The 17,739-nt window shown below is 40.5% G+C and overlaps 1 protein-coding gene across 1 annotated transcript in view; it reads right to left on the minus strand.

Moving 5' to 3' along the window:
- The window catches only part of CHN1 (chimerin 1), a 300,327-nt gene that overhangs the window by 168,059 nt on the left and 114,529 nt on the right, over positions 1-17,739 (minus strand). Inside the window, exons 4-5 of the mRNA XM_069225390.1 lie at positions 7,847-7,878; positions 1,958-2,071 (exon numbers count right to left, since the gene is read on the minus strand). Coding sequence (XP_069081491.1) covers positions 1,958-2,071; positions 7,847-7,878 — 146 coding nt within the window. The remainder of the gene's footprint in view (positions 1-1,957; positions 2,072-7,846; positions 7,879-17,739) is intronic.

A 17,739-nucleotide genomic window follows, 5' to 3' on the forward strand; every position in this document is an offset into this window, starting at 1 on the left:
CCCTTGAACTCAAGCAATGTTTCCATTGTTGAATTATGGTTGCAGAAGGCTGGAAAAACATAACTTGGTAACATCCGCCACACCAAGTTTCTTTATAAATCCAAATGCTACTGAATAGTCAGAAAAAGTTAAAAAGCTCTGGCTTTTTAAAGTTTTTATTTTAAGCTGGATTGGAGGTGAAAGGCTGTGGAAATTAGATGTAGAAGAAATTTGTAAGCGCACTGGACTACAAACTACTGGATTACAACACTTTTGGTAATGACTGGAATATTAGGAGCTTAGTATAAAGCAACTAGTTTGGCAAGTTTGATAAGAACTTTAAAATATTACAGAAGTGCCTATTTTGCCCCTCGAAGAACCTTACAAAAGGTGAAATGTTGGGTCTACAAAACACTAAGGGGGTTATTACAACTTTGGAGGAGGTCTTAATCCGTACCAAAAGTGACGGGTATACCGCCAACCGTATTACGAGTTCCATAGGATATAATGGACTCGTAATATGGCTGGTGGTATATCCGTCACTTTACCGGACGGATATACCTCCTCCAAAGTTGTAATAACCCCCTAAGTCTGCTAGGCAGGTATTTTCCACCTCCCACTCTACAAATATCAGGTTGTGGTAATTCTTGTGAAAAAGAGTTTCTGTGAAGCATGCAAATACAAAAGAATGGTTGCCCAGATTGAAAAGCTGTACAGCAATTTTGTAGTTATTAGCAGGTGAGATTCTACTGAAATGTTCATGCATTTTCTCTAGATTTACAGACTCCACCAATTAAGGACACTTTTCAATTGCTATCTATGAGTTTCACAGGAAACAAAAAGCCCACATGTTTTAAGTGGGTGTTCAGAACCCTTGGCAGCGTGGAGATGAAGGCAACTGTCATTATTTATAAGCTTTTATCACGTACACTTGTAGTTTTTAGGTCTGAAATGTATGCATGTATAGAACTCTTGTTAACCAGACAAGTAGGTTGCAAATTTTAATCAGGCTTCAAAGTTTGCTCCAGTGAAGAATATATGAGTAGACATTGTGAGGTTCCATTAGGTCAAATGCTCCTCTAAATCCTCAAAATGTGTGTTCTGGATCAGACAGGATTACTGAATGGAACGGCCTGGGATTTCCCAAAGCTTAAATATGAATAACTGAAAATTCTTTAAAAACTCAAAGGGTCACAAAAAAATTCCTTGGTCAAACAGAAACAACATTTTTAAGGGTCTGATTTCTGCTGCTAAAAATCAAACGAAGAGAACACTCTCAGGTAGTTAGTGCCCAGAGGCAGAACTTCTATAGACATTTTCTGCATGTGTACTTTAAAAATGACAACATTAAGAAATAATTGATAATTGCATTTTAGTTTAAGTACTGTTGGGACTTTGGTTGCAGATCATGGATATTGTTTAGCGTTTTTCAGTACAGTGTTGGAACAAATAAATACATGTGGGCTTGCATTTCTTAGGATGTTTCGTGTTAAGGATAATTCTGGCTTTAGAAATTGGTAAGTATAGCCCTCCACTACTATCCAGGTAATAGGATGCAGATTGGAGTTTACTGTCAGGAAGTCTTACAAATGGACATGCCACCAGTTATAATTTGTTAATTTACACTGAATATGGAGCCCGTTTCCACACACAATTACAATTTAAAATCACTTATTGAATGGGCTCTGGTGCATAAAGAAGAACCTTGCTTTTAAATACAAATCTGCCTAAGATTTACTTTGGCTCTAAATAGTCTACACAAACCTACGTCAAATCTTAAAATCTTGTTAAAACTAGTTAGAGTAGTAACTTTGGAAATACTGAAGATCCAGGATGAAAATTTGGAATTCTGAATGCTAGAAGCAAACACAATGGTATTTTTGCTAATGCACATATAATTTGTAGAGAATAATACGCAATACATCATTTAAATTACTAAGCCATAAGCATGTTTGCTATAACGTACTGTACTACCAACCTTAAGGCCAAAGTGTAGGTTCCTGGTTGACGCTGGCTTTCACGAATGATATAACTTCCTTCTGCTACACTTAATAATTGGTCTGTTTCCTCTCTTGAAATCATTCCATAAAATCTAGACAAAAACGTTAACAGAGTTAAACTGGTAATCTTTAGGAAGCAGTACACCTCAAATTTATTTGCTAGTGTTTTCCATTATCAACGTCTGTAACATTTTTGAGCAGTGCATAAGAATTCAATTATTTGTAAACACATACGTATAAACACACTCTCATTAAAAATATCATTCTAAGAAAACGGGATTTTAAAGTTACCAATACATAAAAACTCTTATACACATTTAACTAGCCTCTTTGACTATGCCTTGTTATTATTCAACACATTAAGAAAAAGTGATCTAAGAGAAGGGAGGGTTTGTATGTAGTACGATAACACCAGAGCAAGAACAGTCAAACCCACTTGAATTTCCTCAATGTTATTTATTGTAATTATTTACATGGGGGAACATGCAGATCGTGAAAAAGATGTTTCATTGTGTGACAGACCGAAGATGAAATGCTTCAGAGGTAGTATGATGGACTATTACAGGAACAGAGGAGCCAGATTAAGTAGGGAGCGAAGAGGAAAGTAAAGCCACAACACATTCATTATAGGTTGGGTCAGTGAAAGCTTAAAATATAGTGATCAAGTTGCAAAACACAAAGTGCAGTGGCATCGAAACAAAAGAGGGAGAATAATTTCTCTGTAGAGCAAGGGGCTGATTATTGAGCCGTCATACTAGTTTCTGAACAGGACTTTCTTATATTTCATTATAGGTTGGGCCAGTGAAAGCTTAAAATATAGTTATAGTGATCAACTTGCAAAACACAAAGTACGGTGACACAGAAACAGAGGCAAACAATTCTCTGTAGAGTAAGGGAGCTGGTTATTTAGCCATCACATTCGTTTCTGAACAGGACTTTCTTGATAGTTTAAATTAAGAGGTCAAGACAGGAGGCTTCCTAAACTTAGGAAAAACTGTCCTTCAGAAGACCTATGTCAGCTTGGGGACATGTTACCAATTTTAATATTTTTGATACATCAGATAATGGTTCAAAAAAGATTCATGAATACAGCGCTCTCTGAGGGTGATACCAGGAGCTCCTGACTAGTAGGTAGCCTTGACTTGTTTTCCAAAAAGGCTGAAAAGCATAAAGTGCAAATCTGAAACAAGCAGCTTCTTGAAAATGTGAAGAGAAGGTAGGTAGCAGTTGTTGTCAAGGGGACCAATCTCATGGAACAAAAAGGTTTTTATTTATTTAGTTCCAATACTAAGGAGTCTATATCTTGTATACTTTCTCCAAGGTTTAATCCTTAAATTACCCGTTACAATTTTGATATGCAATTTACCATAGGAACCATAATAGTCCAAAATAAGAAATGTTGATGGAGGTGGCAACAAACGCTTGCACAGGAACCAGCAACAGAGATAGCTTTTATCAATATAGTCTTGTACGGCAAGGATGAAACCAATAGAGAGCTCACCAAGGTCCGCAAACATTTTTACTGCTATTCCTTTTTCATCAATAACAAGCAAACCCTCAGCTTTGTTAACATTTAGCTTCGAGACATGATCATGCACCAATTGATCAAACATTTTCAATTGATAGTGAAGATATAACTGAACTATAAGCAGGGTCACTGGAATTAGGCAATTGTGTGGCTACGACGATTTTCACGTAACTGCAGATTTATCGCATTTGCCACATAATCCATTATGTCCCGCATAATCTGCAGAGTTTAACAAAAAAAAATGTTTCTAGCTCAAACGGTTCTAAAGTTACGAAAAATGCAGCAACATATGTTGCCAGGCAGTAAAAGGCCCTTGGCGAAGCTGGAGTGGTCACCCTTTTGTTGCTTGTTGCTATATTTGGGTATTAAAAAGGTACTGATGATGTGCAAACAATGTCTACTGTTACCAAGTTTAAAAAATGAAGTAATACTATTACAAAATGTGCTGCATAATTTACTTTTTCTTTCTGCATAATTTACTACACCCTGCTGCATAATTTGCCAATCTCCCGCTGCATAATTTAAGGGTCTCTGGTTATAAGGCTGGAATTACTCAGATTAAACATGATTTCACTGTCATCGTCAAATATGAGGGCTGGAAAAAAAGAGACAAAAAATCTGATGAGTAAGGAGGTTATCTGCACCTTAAATGAGATGCCTAAAAATGTAAGGCCTCCCTTATTCCTTCTCACAGGTGTGGTTTTAGGATGCCATGGCCAAATATGTTTTATAGCACAAACAAAATCAGTCAAAGTTAGATCCGAGACATCAATGAAAGTCGCTGATAGATGTATCCAAACTAAAACATTTAATGACACTTTCTGTGTCTCAGCCAATTCTAAAGTTGTTTGAAAAATTATGAAGTTGAGAGCTACCCTCTGATAATTACTACCGTAACTGTGCTGTCACTGATTTCAACACAAGTTTATTAAAGATAAGGTACGAAGTGGTTGAGTAATTCAGAGTATTCTTTTCCTTCTTTTTTAGATTTGTAGACATTGCATTTATCTGGAAATAAAATGGAAACAAGTGAAATACTGGAGAGTTTTTGAATGATTGGGCTATAATATAGGCTATACGTTTGAGGTATCCTCCTTGGAAGCAACGTTTGGTGTGACCAAACCTCTTCGAGATGGTAGATGTGATAAAGTTACCTTCTTCAATGAACAATCAATAGCTGACTGAATTGATGGTGGTAGATTATGGAGAATGGTTATTTGATTCAACATGGACGTTTGGATATGGTTGGCAGTGTCAGAACGCATCTATTGAGCAAGTCTACCTTTAAAACTACCAGACTGAGTTATTACTAGAAATATTGACGTTGTCATGAACAAAGCTTTGGCAACCGGTGAGATACATAGTTCTCAAAACATTCTATGCATTTTTCGAAATATTAGATAAATGAGGCACAAATCTACTGGAATCGACAGTTTATACACTTACATTTGGTACCTGTACATTCTGAAGGCCATTAGGTGGTATTTAGAACAGCAGACCCTCTCACATCAACAGATGTTTTTTTCCTTTAAGAAGTTCAGGGATTAACAGACTATTGAAAGGATTGAGACATTTAAAAGATTGTCTGATCAGTCGATGATGATTTAAGAAAAATATTTGTTCAGATCATAATACAAGTAGTTCAAGTCTCCCATACCACGTAGACTGAAAATTAGGTAGGGAATATCTTGCCCACTGCTTTTCTTCTGCTCAGAGAAAGACACAGATGAGCATGCATTGATTATTCTTAGATGAGCATGCATTGATTATTCTTAGATGAGCATGCATGCATTGATTATTCTTAGATGAGCATGCATGCATTGATTATTCTTAGATGCGCATGCATGCATTGATTATTCTTAGATGCGCATGCATTGATTATTCTTAGATGCGCATGCATTGATTATTCTTAGATGAGCATGCATTGATTATTCTTAGATGCGCATGCATTGATTATTCTTAGATGCGCATGCATTGATTATTCTTAGATGCGCATGCATTGATTATTCTTAGATGCGCATGCATTGATTATTCTTAGATGAGCATGCATTGATTATTCTTAGATGAGCATGCATTGATTATTCTTAGATGAGCATGCATTGATTATTCTTAGATGTGCATGCATTGATTATTCTTTTTTAGATGGTGTGGCTCCAGCTGAGCAGCAGGGTTGCTGAAACAGTAAGGGCCTGTGATATCACGGTAACATGACTGGAGCATATACGGGAGTTAAGTGACAAGAAGAAAATTGCTGATAGTCTAGTCAGGTAAGAGTGGAAATGGGGTCTTGCAACCAATTAAAACCTCCTCTAGTTTGTCAAGCGATTTATTCCAGACAACCTAATATCGCATGAGCTGTACGTTTTGGTAATTTAAAAAAAGGTTGTTTCAAGAGTCAGTTCTATAGAACTGCATGCACGAAGGTCTTCCTCTGTGGTTGCCCACGTACCAGGTAGTTTCTCTCACAGTCCACCGCACCCCATTCACCAAAGTCGCCCCCAGATCTCTTATTTCCAACCCCACTTACATTGCTCTTTGCCCCTCCTAACTGTTAGATAGTCCTACTTCGTGGTCTCCCTTCCAACCCATTCCCACTGCATTGTGCTCCAGGCAGCAAACCACTCTGCGCCCCCCTGCTGTGGACCCTATCCTCCATGCCCTTTTTCCAGTTCGATTTTTGCTTGATGTGCCCCCTCCACTGACCCAATTGTTCCCCTGTTACCAACTTGGGCTGTGCTCTTCCCGCCCTAATGAACCTGATGTGCACACCCATCTTTAACCCCTCAGCATTCTGGTCTGCTATACCTCCGTGACTCCCCTGAACATTTGCCTAACATGCATGGTATCCGCTCCAGAAAGCTTACCATGCACTGATGGGCAGTTCTTGGTAGCCCTTGTCTGAGCTTTGAGACGGGTAAGAAGGCCCTCCTTTAGGCGAACTAGTTAGATTCTACAGATAGCAGCCAGAAGGCTTCTAACACAAGCGCGACAATAGCAGGGTGCCAGGGCAGCTGAACACTGCAGGATTCCGTGTTGCTTTACTAACCTTAAGGGGACAGAAAGCTCAGAACTCCAACACCCAGAAAAAAGCAAAATGGGGTCCATTCAGGCCCCATCACGACAATCTTTTCAGACTGCTGGACTCAAACCTCAGTTCAGCTGTGACAGAGTTTCCTGTCCTGAAAATAAGGCATTGCTGGACACAGCTTCACTGCCCAGAGAATGCCATGCAGGGCCCAGTGGCTCGTTGACTAAACATAAGGAGAACACTGGGGTAAGGCTGCTCTGGCAGAAAACTGTATCCCTGAGAGAACAGAGAGGAAGAAACGGTAGAGAGGTTGTAACTCTGTTGGAAGTTTTCATTCTTCTTTCTAGATTAACTTTCCATACAAAGGGACATTCACAATAATCTATGTGTGACCCCCACACAGAAAAAATCCTAATCCTGCATCCCATCAATTTTTCTGGAGTTCCCCTCCCATTCCCACCCTGAATCTGCATTTCATTATATTCGGCCCTTGCCAATAGTAAATGGGCGAGAACATGGATGGTCACTATGTTCTGCTAATAAAGAAAGTTTGCCAGTATGGCGGCGCGTATGTCGAAGTTCACAGAGAACTGCTAACAAAGTTTGCCAGTATGGTGGAATGTCGTTGTGACCAAAGCTCTAACCGTGGTAGACTTCAGGAACATCCTGAAATCTACCATGGGAGAAGATTTATTCACAAGGGAATTACGCCATACTGTTGAATTGTCTTTGTTAGCAAAACACATTTGCAAAGGCAAAATCCCAGCATTTCTGATTCTATGAATCACAAATGGGATTTTGTCCTTGTACACGATGTTTCCGCACACAAAAGCCACACGTGGGTTTGCAAAATGTTTGCAATTCAAAATCATAGTACTCAACAGTAATATAGACAAACACAGCAAAGCATGTGATTTAAACTATTATCTTTTATTTAAATAGAAAGAAAATAATATCCTGGCAGATGCTTTTGATGAAATACAAGCCCTAAAGAGTGGTCTTATTTAAATTCTAATCTTATTGCATTTCATCTGTCTCACATTATACTGCTGGCTTAGTCAGCTGAGATGTACTGCCAGCGTGAATGAACAGACAGCTGGTATGAGGGTATACTCCAGAAAAAGACAGTTTCTTACAGCATCATTTCCATAGTAAATGCCAGTATTGCTAGCTAAGTATGCTCTTTAAAATGCATGAGAACATTCCAGTTCTTAGGCTCCTTCCTCCTTGGCGAAGATAGTCCATAAAATCAGGGTTTTTTTTTTTGTTTTGTTTTTTACCGAAAAGCTTATGACCCAAGTAAGTACTTACTCTCTGCCGTAATACTTTGGTCTGTTTTCAACCTATTAAAAAGAGAATAAAGTAATTAAACACGAGGCATTAATACAGGAATCCACTTTGTTTAAAAAGAAAAAAAGAACAGAACAAAAGGTAAAGAGCACAATTGGAGAACGAGTGGTAAATAAATGTGAAATAAAATTTAATTGACAATGTTTTTTCTCACCCTACAGCTTAGCCGTACCATGATTGTATATTGAAGTTGACAATTTACACTTACAAAATATTACATCCACTACATCAAAAGGTAAGCATACATTTAGTGTTAAATCAGACATCTGTGTACCATGCAATGTAGTGATTTGGTCGATAAAGTGTAACCGTTTTTTGTCATGTTGTAGAAATATTTGGAGATTTAACACCTAAAAACAATTACGTCTTTAAGTCGAACTTTCACAAGAAAAAAAAGCTACACTGAAATGGAATGATTAAATTACAGAAAACGTAATACGGATGTACAAATAAAAAGAGTAGTTTAGGGGGTGACTGTCCGGTTTTAGGCGATAAATATTCGACACAGAGAACATAACCTTCTAGTACTCTATTTCTTCAAGCCATTCCTAGTGTTATAACAGCAGAACTTCCTAAAGTAAATTAGCTGAACAACAATTTAAAGATTATACATATTCGCGTTTAAAAGGCCCGTGATTATTCTGGATTGCAAACCCCCATCCCTATTTATCTCATTTCAAATGAAACTGTATAGACTTATTTTTCCAGAAGGTAGTGGCCCAAGGTTAATCTTGAAAATAACATTAATTAAAAATCACAAATTAAAATGCATTAAGCTGCAAAAGACCCAGAATGAGAATGAATAAAGACGATTAAAAATAAGGAGATCTCATGTTCGCAAATATGATTAGTATTAAAATTTCATCCCCTGAAGGCACTCTGCTAACAGCACTCAAGGTTAAGCAACTGTTTTATTACTCCCAGACCAAGATAAAATGTCTGTCTTGTAATGAAAAACATCGCTAAACCATTGTTTTTTTAAATCAATTCGGTGGAAATGCAGCAGGAAAGGCCACGCAGAAAAACATCATTGTTGCTATTATTTATAAAGCATTTGACAACGAGAGAAGCAAAAGACATTTGAGAATGAAAAACATTTTCAAGGCCAACACACACAGAGAAAATATCCTGTCGTTTTATAAGAATCCTTTGCACCTGTAAAAAAAAAAAAAAGAAAAAGAAAAAAAGGTCAAATCCCATCAAACAGGCCCTGTATACCTTGTCTCACAGATTCCGGTCTTTTTCTCCAGAACAGGACGAAAACTTCCATATCTTCCTTGACGAGGAAAACAAATCACAGAAATTTCAACTCAAAGCCTCCTGGGGTTAAATTGACGAAACTTAAAACAGAAAGGTCATCTTCTTCCGCCCCTCCGAAACACTATAAAGCCAAAGACTCCATTCACTGAAGATTAATCTTTCACCAGAAAAGAAAATGAACTCCGAGTTGCTAATGCGCAATACTAGACCTTCTAAAAAAAGAATGCAACTTCCCTTCAGTCCCCGGTTCTTTTCCTGCCAAATCGTTTAACTCTGCTCAAATTGAATCTGACCCTCTCCTTGCTACAATTAAAACAGTATAAAAAATATTATCAAGTTGGAAGCTTCTTTTTGAGCTCCAAGACATCCACTGCTTTATGGACCTTATGGCGGCAGCACTGTCTCTGCATTGGGTGGCAGGAATCCAATGAGTTTTGGAATGTGAGAAGAAGCCTGGCTACAGAGAGCCAGAAGGTTCCTCAGCCATAGGGAAAATGGAAGCTGTGGGATGGTGTGGTCACTGAAGTAGTTGTGGATATCCCCCAGGGGAATAGTCTGCAAGGGTTTGCTACTGTTGGCCCTACCTAGACCCGACTCCCCATCCGAAGAGGAAAGCCACGCGTCTATGGAAGAATGAACAGAGCAGATGAGGTGGAACAGCTGGGCTCATCAGTGGATACCCAGAAACGGAGACACTATGTGCGGCTGCTGCAACACCCAGGTGAGGACACGTTCTGCATGAACCTGAGGAACAACAGCGCCCATGAATGCCCATTACTAGCTGCTGCCTGAGCAGTGACGGAACTGGTGGAGTAAGTCCTGTGGTCCTGGTGGAGGCTGGACCAGAAGAACAGTTGATCTCAGAAGTGGCCGTGAAATGGATGGAGTGCCTTTGAAAGTGAGGGATTTGGCAGGAAGACATCTTTGTGTGTGGGCCTAGTTTTTGCTCTGAAAGTGTTGACTGTGATAGTTCCACCTGGTGCTGTCGTTTTTCCTGCAACTGTAGAGAAGCAGCTGACTGGGCAACCATGGTCTGATCCAGAACTCAAGAACTCTATACATCATTGATCCACTTCGTGCCAGAGTGGCTTTTGAAACTAGTCTTTGCATTGCGCAGGGCCACATTCCCTTGGTGTGAGGAGTTTCACCTTTGTGGGAGGTGATGTTTCAGGAGAGATGCAAACTAAATGATTGCAACACTTGGGTACATGCCTCAGGTGATGGGGGCCCGGAGAAAGCAAAGCTTTACCGTTTTACAACTGGGAAGCAGTTGTTTTTTGCTTGAATTGCTAAACTTGCTTGAGCTGCAGAAACTGTATTGAAAGAGGGAAGGAGGCGAAATATGGATGCCAAAAGGAGTGCCTTGGAGACAATGGAAGACTTGCTCTTTGGCCTAGCTGATTCTGAGATAGAGTTTGACCAGACTCTCTCTCAGGATCTCTCTCGCTCCAAACTACAGCTGGATCACGGGAATAACATCCCTAACTTAAAAAAAGACAAGCAAAGCTTGGTATTGTGAGTTTATGTTGCACAACATCTACATCAATTTATGTCAGACACGAGGTGAGTGGTGACAACATTCATTGTTTTACTGGATTATAATCACTAGAGAAGAAACGCAATGACTCAGAAAATAGATTCAAGAGAGGCATCAGGGTCAGAAATCTGAGAAGCAGATGATGACATTTGTGACTTTGTGGAGACTTAAGGAGTATCTCCTTAAGGACCCGGTATATAGGCAAAAACGTATAAGTCAAAAGTAGGAGTTCCTGGATATACATTAAGAAGATGTACCATCATTATCCACAAATTTGGAACACTGATGCACATTAATGGATTTAGATGCACTCCCCAACAGGGAGCGCAGAATGGTAACTGAGAAATAAATCTTTGGGAATCTAATGGAGCAGGATCAAGCTAATAACGAACACAATAGCGGGAAGAATAAGATAGAGTCATTCACCTATGAGACAATTAACTATCCTACAATCTAAGAATAAAGCATGCACTCAAGAGTCTCCAACAGAAACACTATAACAAATGAAATAGGGCTGACATGCTACTGGTCTTATGGCTGACAGTTCAGCACAACAGGGCATGCATATTAAAAATCAAAGCTAATGAGGGTCAATGTGTCAACGATGAGAGAAAAAGATCAGTAACTGTTGTACACTTCTATCAAAATCTTCACATTAAAGGATTAGAAGGTGGGAAGGGTAGTGCTGGGTTCCTTGGCTCTTGCCTCCACAGCCCCCTCCCCCACTTCACATGCTTGACAGATCCAGAGAATGGACTTTAACCATCTTATTGATATTACAGGTAAGGTACGAGAACTGTGAGGGAGCTAAGATTGGGAAAAACCTTAGCAATCTTTTGGCAGACCCCTTTGCTGAAGTCCCTAATATTTTCACAAGAGAATCAGGAATCTTGCCCACCATTACAGAAGTGGATGCCTCATTGATATAGGCAATGAGTAAGGGCTTCAAGAGCTGTAAGTTACAGAGGCAGACTGCTCTTCTTAAGGAGTATGCTAATATTTTTTACTCATGTATTGGCTGCTTAACGTGAGAAATACCTGTCAAGTCAGATCAATGTGGATCAATCTGATCAATCCAGGTTTGGAAAGAGATCCCAGTTATTATAGTATTATTGGATGTTGAGAAAGCATTTGTAGGAAATTACCATCTTTTGAATGATGTCCCTCCAATTTGTGCCCTACCTGTTTGCCTGTATTAAAAGTATGTGTGCTTTACTGCTGCTAAACAGGAATAAAGTGCCTGTGCTATCTCTTTAGACATGTTGAAATTGTCTTAACCAGACTGGCACAATCAAGTTTCCTATAAGGTCAAAGTACATGGTGCAGAAAATACACCCCTGGCATGGAAAGTTAAATGCCACCTGTAGACTGCAGCACCTATTGTGCTTTTCACTAGAATGGTAGTGAAAACATCTTTTGGCCTATCATGTAGAGCCTGGCAGGAGCAGCTTGAACATGCCACGGAGACCTGTCTAAATCGCAGTTTTGACGGGTAGGAAAAACACATTTCAAATAATAAATAAATCTCCCCTAAGCATGTCTTGCTGGTCTCAGGGTAGATGGCATAATATTGAAGAGTGGAAAATATGTCATTAGAAATAGTATATTCCCCAATGATGAGGCCAAAAACTACAAATACTGGTCAGGCTGAAACTGGCACATAGAAAAGTTCAAAGTATAGATTATACCTTTTAACCTGTAACTTTTAACCAACAAACTCCATTCAAAGACTTCTTTTTATATTTAAAATAAATCCAATGTAATGGTGAAGTTAGATGTTTATTAAATATAGTACGAACATAACTTTTAGAAAGTTACCTTTACTGTGCGAAAAGCTGCTGGAAGCTAATTTGCATTAGCTCCTCAGCCCCTGCCCAGCCTGTACTTGGCCTGAATGAGTTGTCAAAGAGGTGAGAAAACTGCACCCAGTGCACAGAGAGTGGCATGTGAGTGTTGAGGTGTTTTTCTTCTCCTGGCAGAAAGTCCAGTTGGGGTGGACCCATGAACTTAATTATCTTCAAAGCAGACTGCCCTGTCATAATTAAATGTCAGGTGACCCCATGTAAGGCTCCAACCTTTGTCTCACTAGTCAGTTTGGCACCAAACCCACAGAGAGCTACTCCAAGAACTGGTTTTCAGTGACAGAGGAGGGGCCTGCTTAGTACCTTGGCCACAGGTCTGGGTGATAACAAAATCTCTGCACAAGGGAGAAATCCAACATTTTGGATTTTGTGAATATTCTTTTCACTCAAGGAGCGGATGTGCCAACGTGACAGTACTTGTACTGTCAGGAGAACAGCTGAAGTGCACAGAGCAATCTACGTGCATGCACAACAATACCTTAGGAGTTCTCACTTAACTCAGTCAAGCTCGGTTTCAAATCATGGCAGCTACTAGCTTGGAAGTTCTTGCTCAATATCCTACACTGGACTTGAAGAATGATTTCTGAAAGGTCTTTCAGAATGGTAGTTTTTGTCTCCATTAGGGCTATTTCTTGACTGCGCCATTTGTCTCTGCATTTTGAATTCTGGTGTTCACAACAGTCTTTCACTGGGACCAATCCATTTGGTGTATATGACCCAGGCTGCATCACAGTCATCATCAAATCGCACCTAGGTCCTGGTCCACTGCTTCTGTTCACTATCATTTGCCCTGTTGCTATTTAAAACCTTAAAAATACATGTCTCTTATTACCATTATAGGATTTGTGTCATTTTGATGTAATTTTGTTTATTAGATGTTACTTTAGTTTTCTAATTAACTTTGCGATTTTTTATAGTTTGTCATTTTGGCTTTATTACTGTTATGGTAACGCATAGATATTTTTTACATTATCCTAAGTTAAGCCTGTCTGTTCTGTACCATAACTAGCAGGGGGGCTGGGTTCCGGTTATTTAGTGACCTTGAAGGTTCACCCTGACAGGAAGTGTTATTGTTTCTGGAGGTGGGCAGTCACCCACCCCAAGTGATAATCCACTCTCTTAAAGTTTTCAACAGAGTAAGTTGTAGCTTTGTTAGATTAGTGATGGGTACAATGTGATTGTCATTTTATTTTTGTAGTTGGGCCTTTGAAAACTACTAGGACTCAGTGGCAAGGATTTTGGTGAATGACAGCAGGTCTGTGCTCTGGTCCCCTGGCAAAGGCATGACCCCTATTCCAACTTCTATTCATGTTATCAGTAGAACTCTGATGGCTGTGAAAAGACCAACTCCTAAGATTTCAAGAATCTCGTTTTAGCTCACAGCACAAAATTACCTTATCACTTGTAGGAGAAGTGGAGAATTATGTGTCTGTCAAGGGCGAGGGATTAAATCATTAAATCAGTGTATGTTGAATTTTAAACTATTGGAGGCTGCTGCATGTTCCGATATGACACTGGGCATCGCCACACCCATAATCCAAAGGAGCAGCAATCAGGGTTATTGCTAAATTTGAACAATTTGTGACTATAAGACCTCATTTTGGGGGCGACCAGGGTAAACAGGAGATACTGGATCCCAACTATGTTGTTTGAGGTCATTTATCACTGGTGTTCCAGGGCCGTCCCACTAAGGCTCTGCAATCTGAGCCAAGTACAATCCTTTGCATATTAGACTAAGGTGAGCAGTTACAGGCTTCTCAGGGAGACACACTAAGAGAAAAAAGGGGATACCACCTGCCCTGAAAACTATAGGCTGATAGCCTTATTGGACTTAGATGGCAAGCATATGCAAGGGTTTTGCTTCAAGAGTTAGAAGAATGGATCTCAGCAAATAACATCATCCCATCATATCAAACAGGTTTTAGACCTAGCTCCTCTACATTAGACAATGTCCTGGCATTCTCATATCTTGGCCAACAAGCACTAAAACCAACATCTCCTCCACTCTTTGCATGTATCATTAATTATAGTGCAGCTTTCAATGGGGTGGTGCGGCACATCCTTTGGAAGAAATTAGCGCCCTGGGGGATTCCAAGGAAATTGCCAGCTTCAATAATAGCCCTATACTCTGACACTTGGGTGAGAATAAAAATCACAAAAACACGTGTGACCAGGAAGATCTTTACCAACAAAGGCCTAAAACAGGGCTGTGTTATCACCCCCACCTTCTTTAATTTATATACAGTTGATCTGGGCGCTGAGTTGCTATGAGGAAATACGTTCCTGCTGAGGCTGGGGCAATTGTTGCTCCCTATAATACAATACGTGGACGATATGGTCTTGCTCCCCCAAACCTGGACTGGGCTCAAAAGTGGTCTTGACATACTGCATGACTACAATGAAAGAAATTCCTTAAAAGCAAATGCAGAAAAAAACAAAAGTCCTGGTCTTCAGCCGTCAGACAAACAAATCTGCATAAAATATGGAAACTTGGACCTTTAAGCATAGAGATGGAAGATAAATATCACTACTTGGGGGTTTGGCTATCAAATACAGGGAGAACAACTCACCAGGCAGCGGCACTGACTTCCAAAGCAGTGAAAATCTCCTATGCATTAGCAAAACTCCATCAACAGCTTAAGGCACCTACATTTGAGCCATTAAGCAGGATAATAAGAGCAAAATTGCTACCCGCAATTACCTACGGCCATTTGGCGTTTCCAGACAAATTGACAGCCACACTAGAGAATGCCCAGATCAGAGCCTACAAAAGGATCCTCAAGATCCCCAGGCCAACAAGGCATACAGGGATACATCTGGAATTAGACATAGTAAGTATGGACTTAATGTGCAAAATGGATATGATAAAGATTTATCAAAGTGTCTGCAGGGCAGAGGCACGCAGCCTCAGGGAAGCCTTGAAAGTAATCTTCAAAAATGAAACAAGTAGTTGGGCCATCTATTTGACACAGGCTGAGGAACAGTTCAACCTGGCCCCTTCCTATTCTACAGACCCTGCCATCACGAAAGCGGTAATGAAGAAAAAACTGAAAGAGCTTGGCATGCAGGCCTCTATAGACAAAGATATCTCAACAGTCAGGGACATCCGTGGAGCCGATGGCTTGCTCGAATCTTATGTAATCACCAAAGGTCAGCCCTATCTAAAAGCACCTTTAGGAGAGCGAGCGTTCCAGAACATTCTGCAGATGCGCCTTTTCACTTTACCTGCCTGGGAACATCGACGGTAGTGGAATATCGCACAAATCCACGCTGTGTAAATACCATACCGAATCGATAACACATCTTGTATGCTGCTGCCCATGCTTGGCGTCTGAAAGGCGCCTACTACTAAAACCCCTGTTCCTGAAACATGGGGAGAGAACATGTAACAAAGCTTTAAGACTTATTTTTTCTGCAAAGGTCCCCATGGAACTAGCCTGTTTTTTTATTTTTTTTATTTACAAGCTGTGCCTAGCCTTCAAGTAAGGAGCCAAACTAGCATGGCTACCCGCGGAGGGAGGGGGCCTACAAAGAAACGGCTCTGACGAAAGCTCCTGCCATCTAAGCTATCCCTCCCTTCCACTTAACGGCCCTGGATGACGAGCTAAGAGAGGTAACCTATGCATAGCATCTCCCCGACTGGTATGCATTTTGTTAAGTTGATCTCGGGGAACATTGGATACGGTACTGGGTTAACAGGTGAATAATTAGCTGGTGCCCGCAGAAGGAGGTATAATGGGTACTCATTTTGTGTAAACAGCTGGTGTTTTGGGGACCCCAGGGTGGGACTCCCTTCTGGGTTTTTATTGTATCTTACTGTACTTAGAAGGTGCTATGATAAGGCACCCTCATAGGCGTGACTATGCAGCTTTCTGAGCTTTGGCATTTTAAGGGTGCTTTTTGCCGCTAGCTTTTATTTTTCCTTTTCACTTTTTTTTAATATGTTGTAACGATTTTAATTGATCATGCACTAAAGATTCATACTATCATACTATCACTAAGAGAAGCGGAGCAAGAGCTCAGACCTCAAGAGTAAACCCACAGATATAAGAACTCAGTGTTTAGCCGAGTGCTTCTCTTCATGTAACGGAAAGCAATTTTAATCAGAACTAAATATTACAGAATACAATTCGATTAGCAATACAAAGTGGTATCCCCAGTTACAATCTGTAGTTTGCGCTCCGTTCCCACTCTTTAGTAGTCGCTTGCACCTAGGCAACCCTATTAACTATAGTCTCCTGCGTTCCACAGTTTAGGCATGGATTAGGAACAGATGCATATTACTTTATGCTGGCCCCAGAAGTTCAGATGTGACATCAGTTCACTTATTTTTGCCGCATCATTTATGCTGCAGAAAAGTCCTAATTCCCCACTCTGGGGTCTTGAGTGCAAGTTACTGCCCCTATTCTGATCACAGACAGAGGGCCGCTATATCTGCTTGTTTGTTCTGCACCGGCTGTGAGAAGGTCAGGCGCAGCCCAAGTCTTCAGCATATGTGAGGCTTACTTTCAGAAAAGGCTCTGCCAGGCAAATGCAGCGTCGATGGTCCTTTCGAAGCAGGCACAGCGCCTTCAGGAGCTGCGGTCATTTGCTGGCTGAATGCAGATGGGCTCTATAGAGAGGCAGCTGAGGCCCCCACCAGGCTGAACGGTCAGCAAGGATGTGTTTTTGGGAGTTGTAGCCTCCCCAGGCAAATAGTCTCCATCTCAGTGGCGACGCAACTTCTTCCTACATTAGTGGCAGCAGCACCAGTTCGTGGAACACAGCAGCTACAAGGCAGACATAACCGTTGGTGGATTTATGTGGCATTTTGGGTGCAGTTCTCTGCTGGAAGCACTGAAAAAGTCAGTGATTATCTCACAGCACAGGGTACATCTGTTTTTTCTCTCTCACTTGTACATTTTCTTTAGGTGTTGCTTATGCTGTGAACACACTGGGCTTCTCCTCTTTGACAGTTCCTACTTCTGCAGGTCCAGGAAGACGACTTCCCTTTTTCAGTAGGCAGACAGACGTCTAGGTAATAAGCCTAGACCAACAGGTCGATCGCGAGCTGTCAGTAGGTGACAAGCTGCCACTGAGGAGCTTGTACAGGCTTGAGAATTTACAGCTGCCAAACTGGTAAGGCAGCTATTTAAAAGACTGCGCCTGTTTCTGTGAGGGCTGGAAAGCTGAGAGTACAGGATGATGCAGCCTGT

This window comes from Pleurodeles waltl, chromosome 3_1, assembly GCF_031143425.1.
Source record: "Pleurodeles waltl isolate 20211129_DDA chromosome 3_1, aPleWal1.hap1.20221129, whole genome shotgun sequence".
Taxonomy (NCBI): Eukaryota; Metazoa; Chordata; class Amphibia; order Caudata; family Salamandridae; genus Pleurodeles; species Pleurodeles waltl.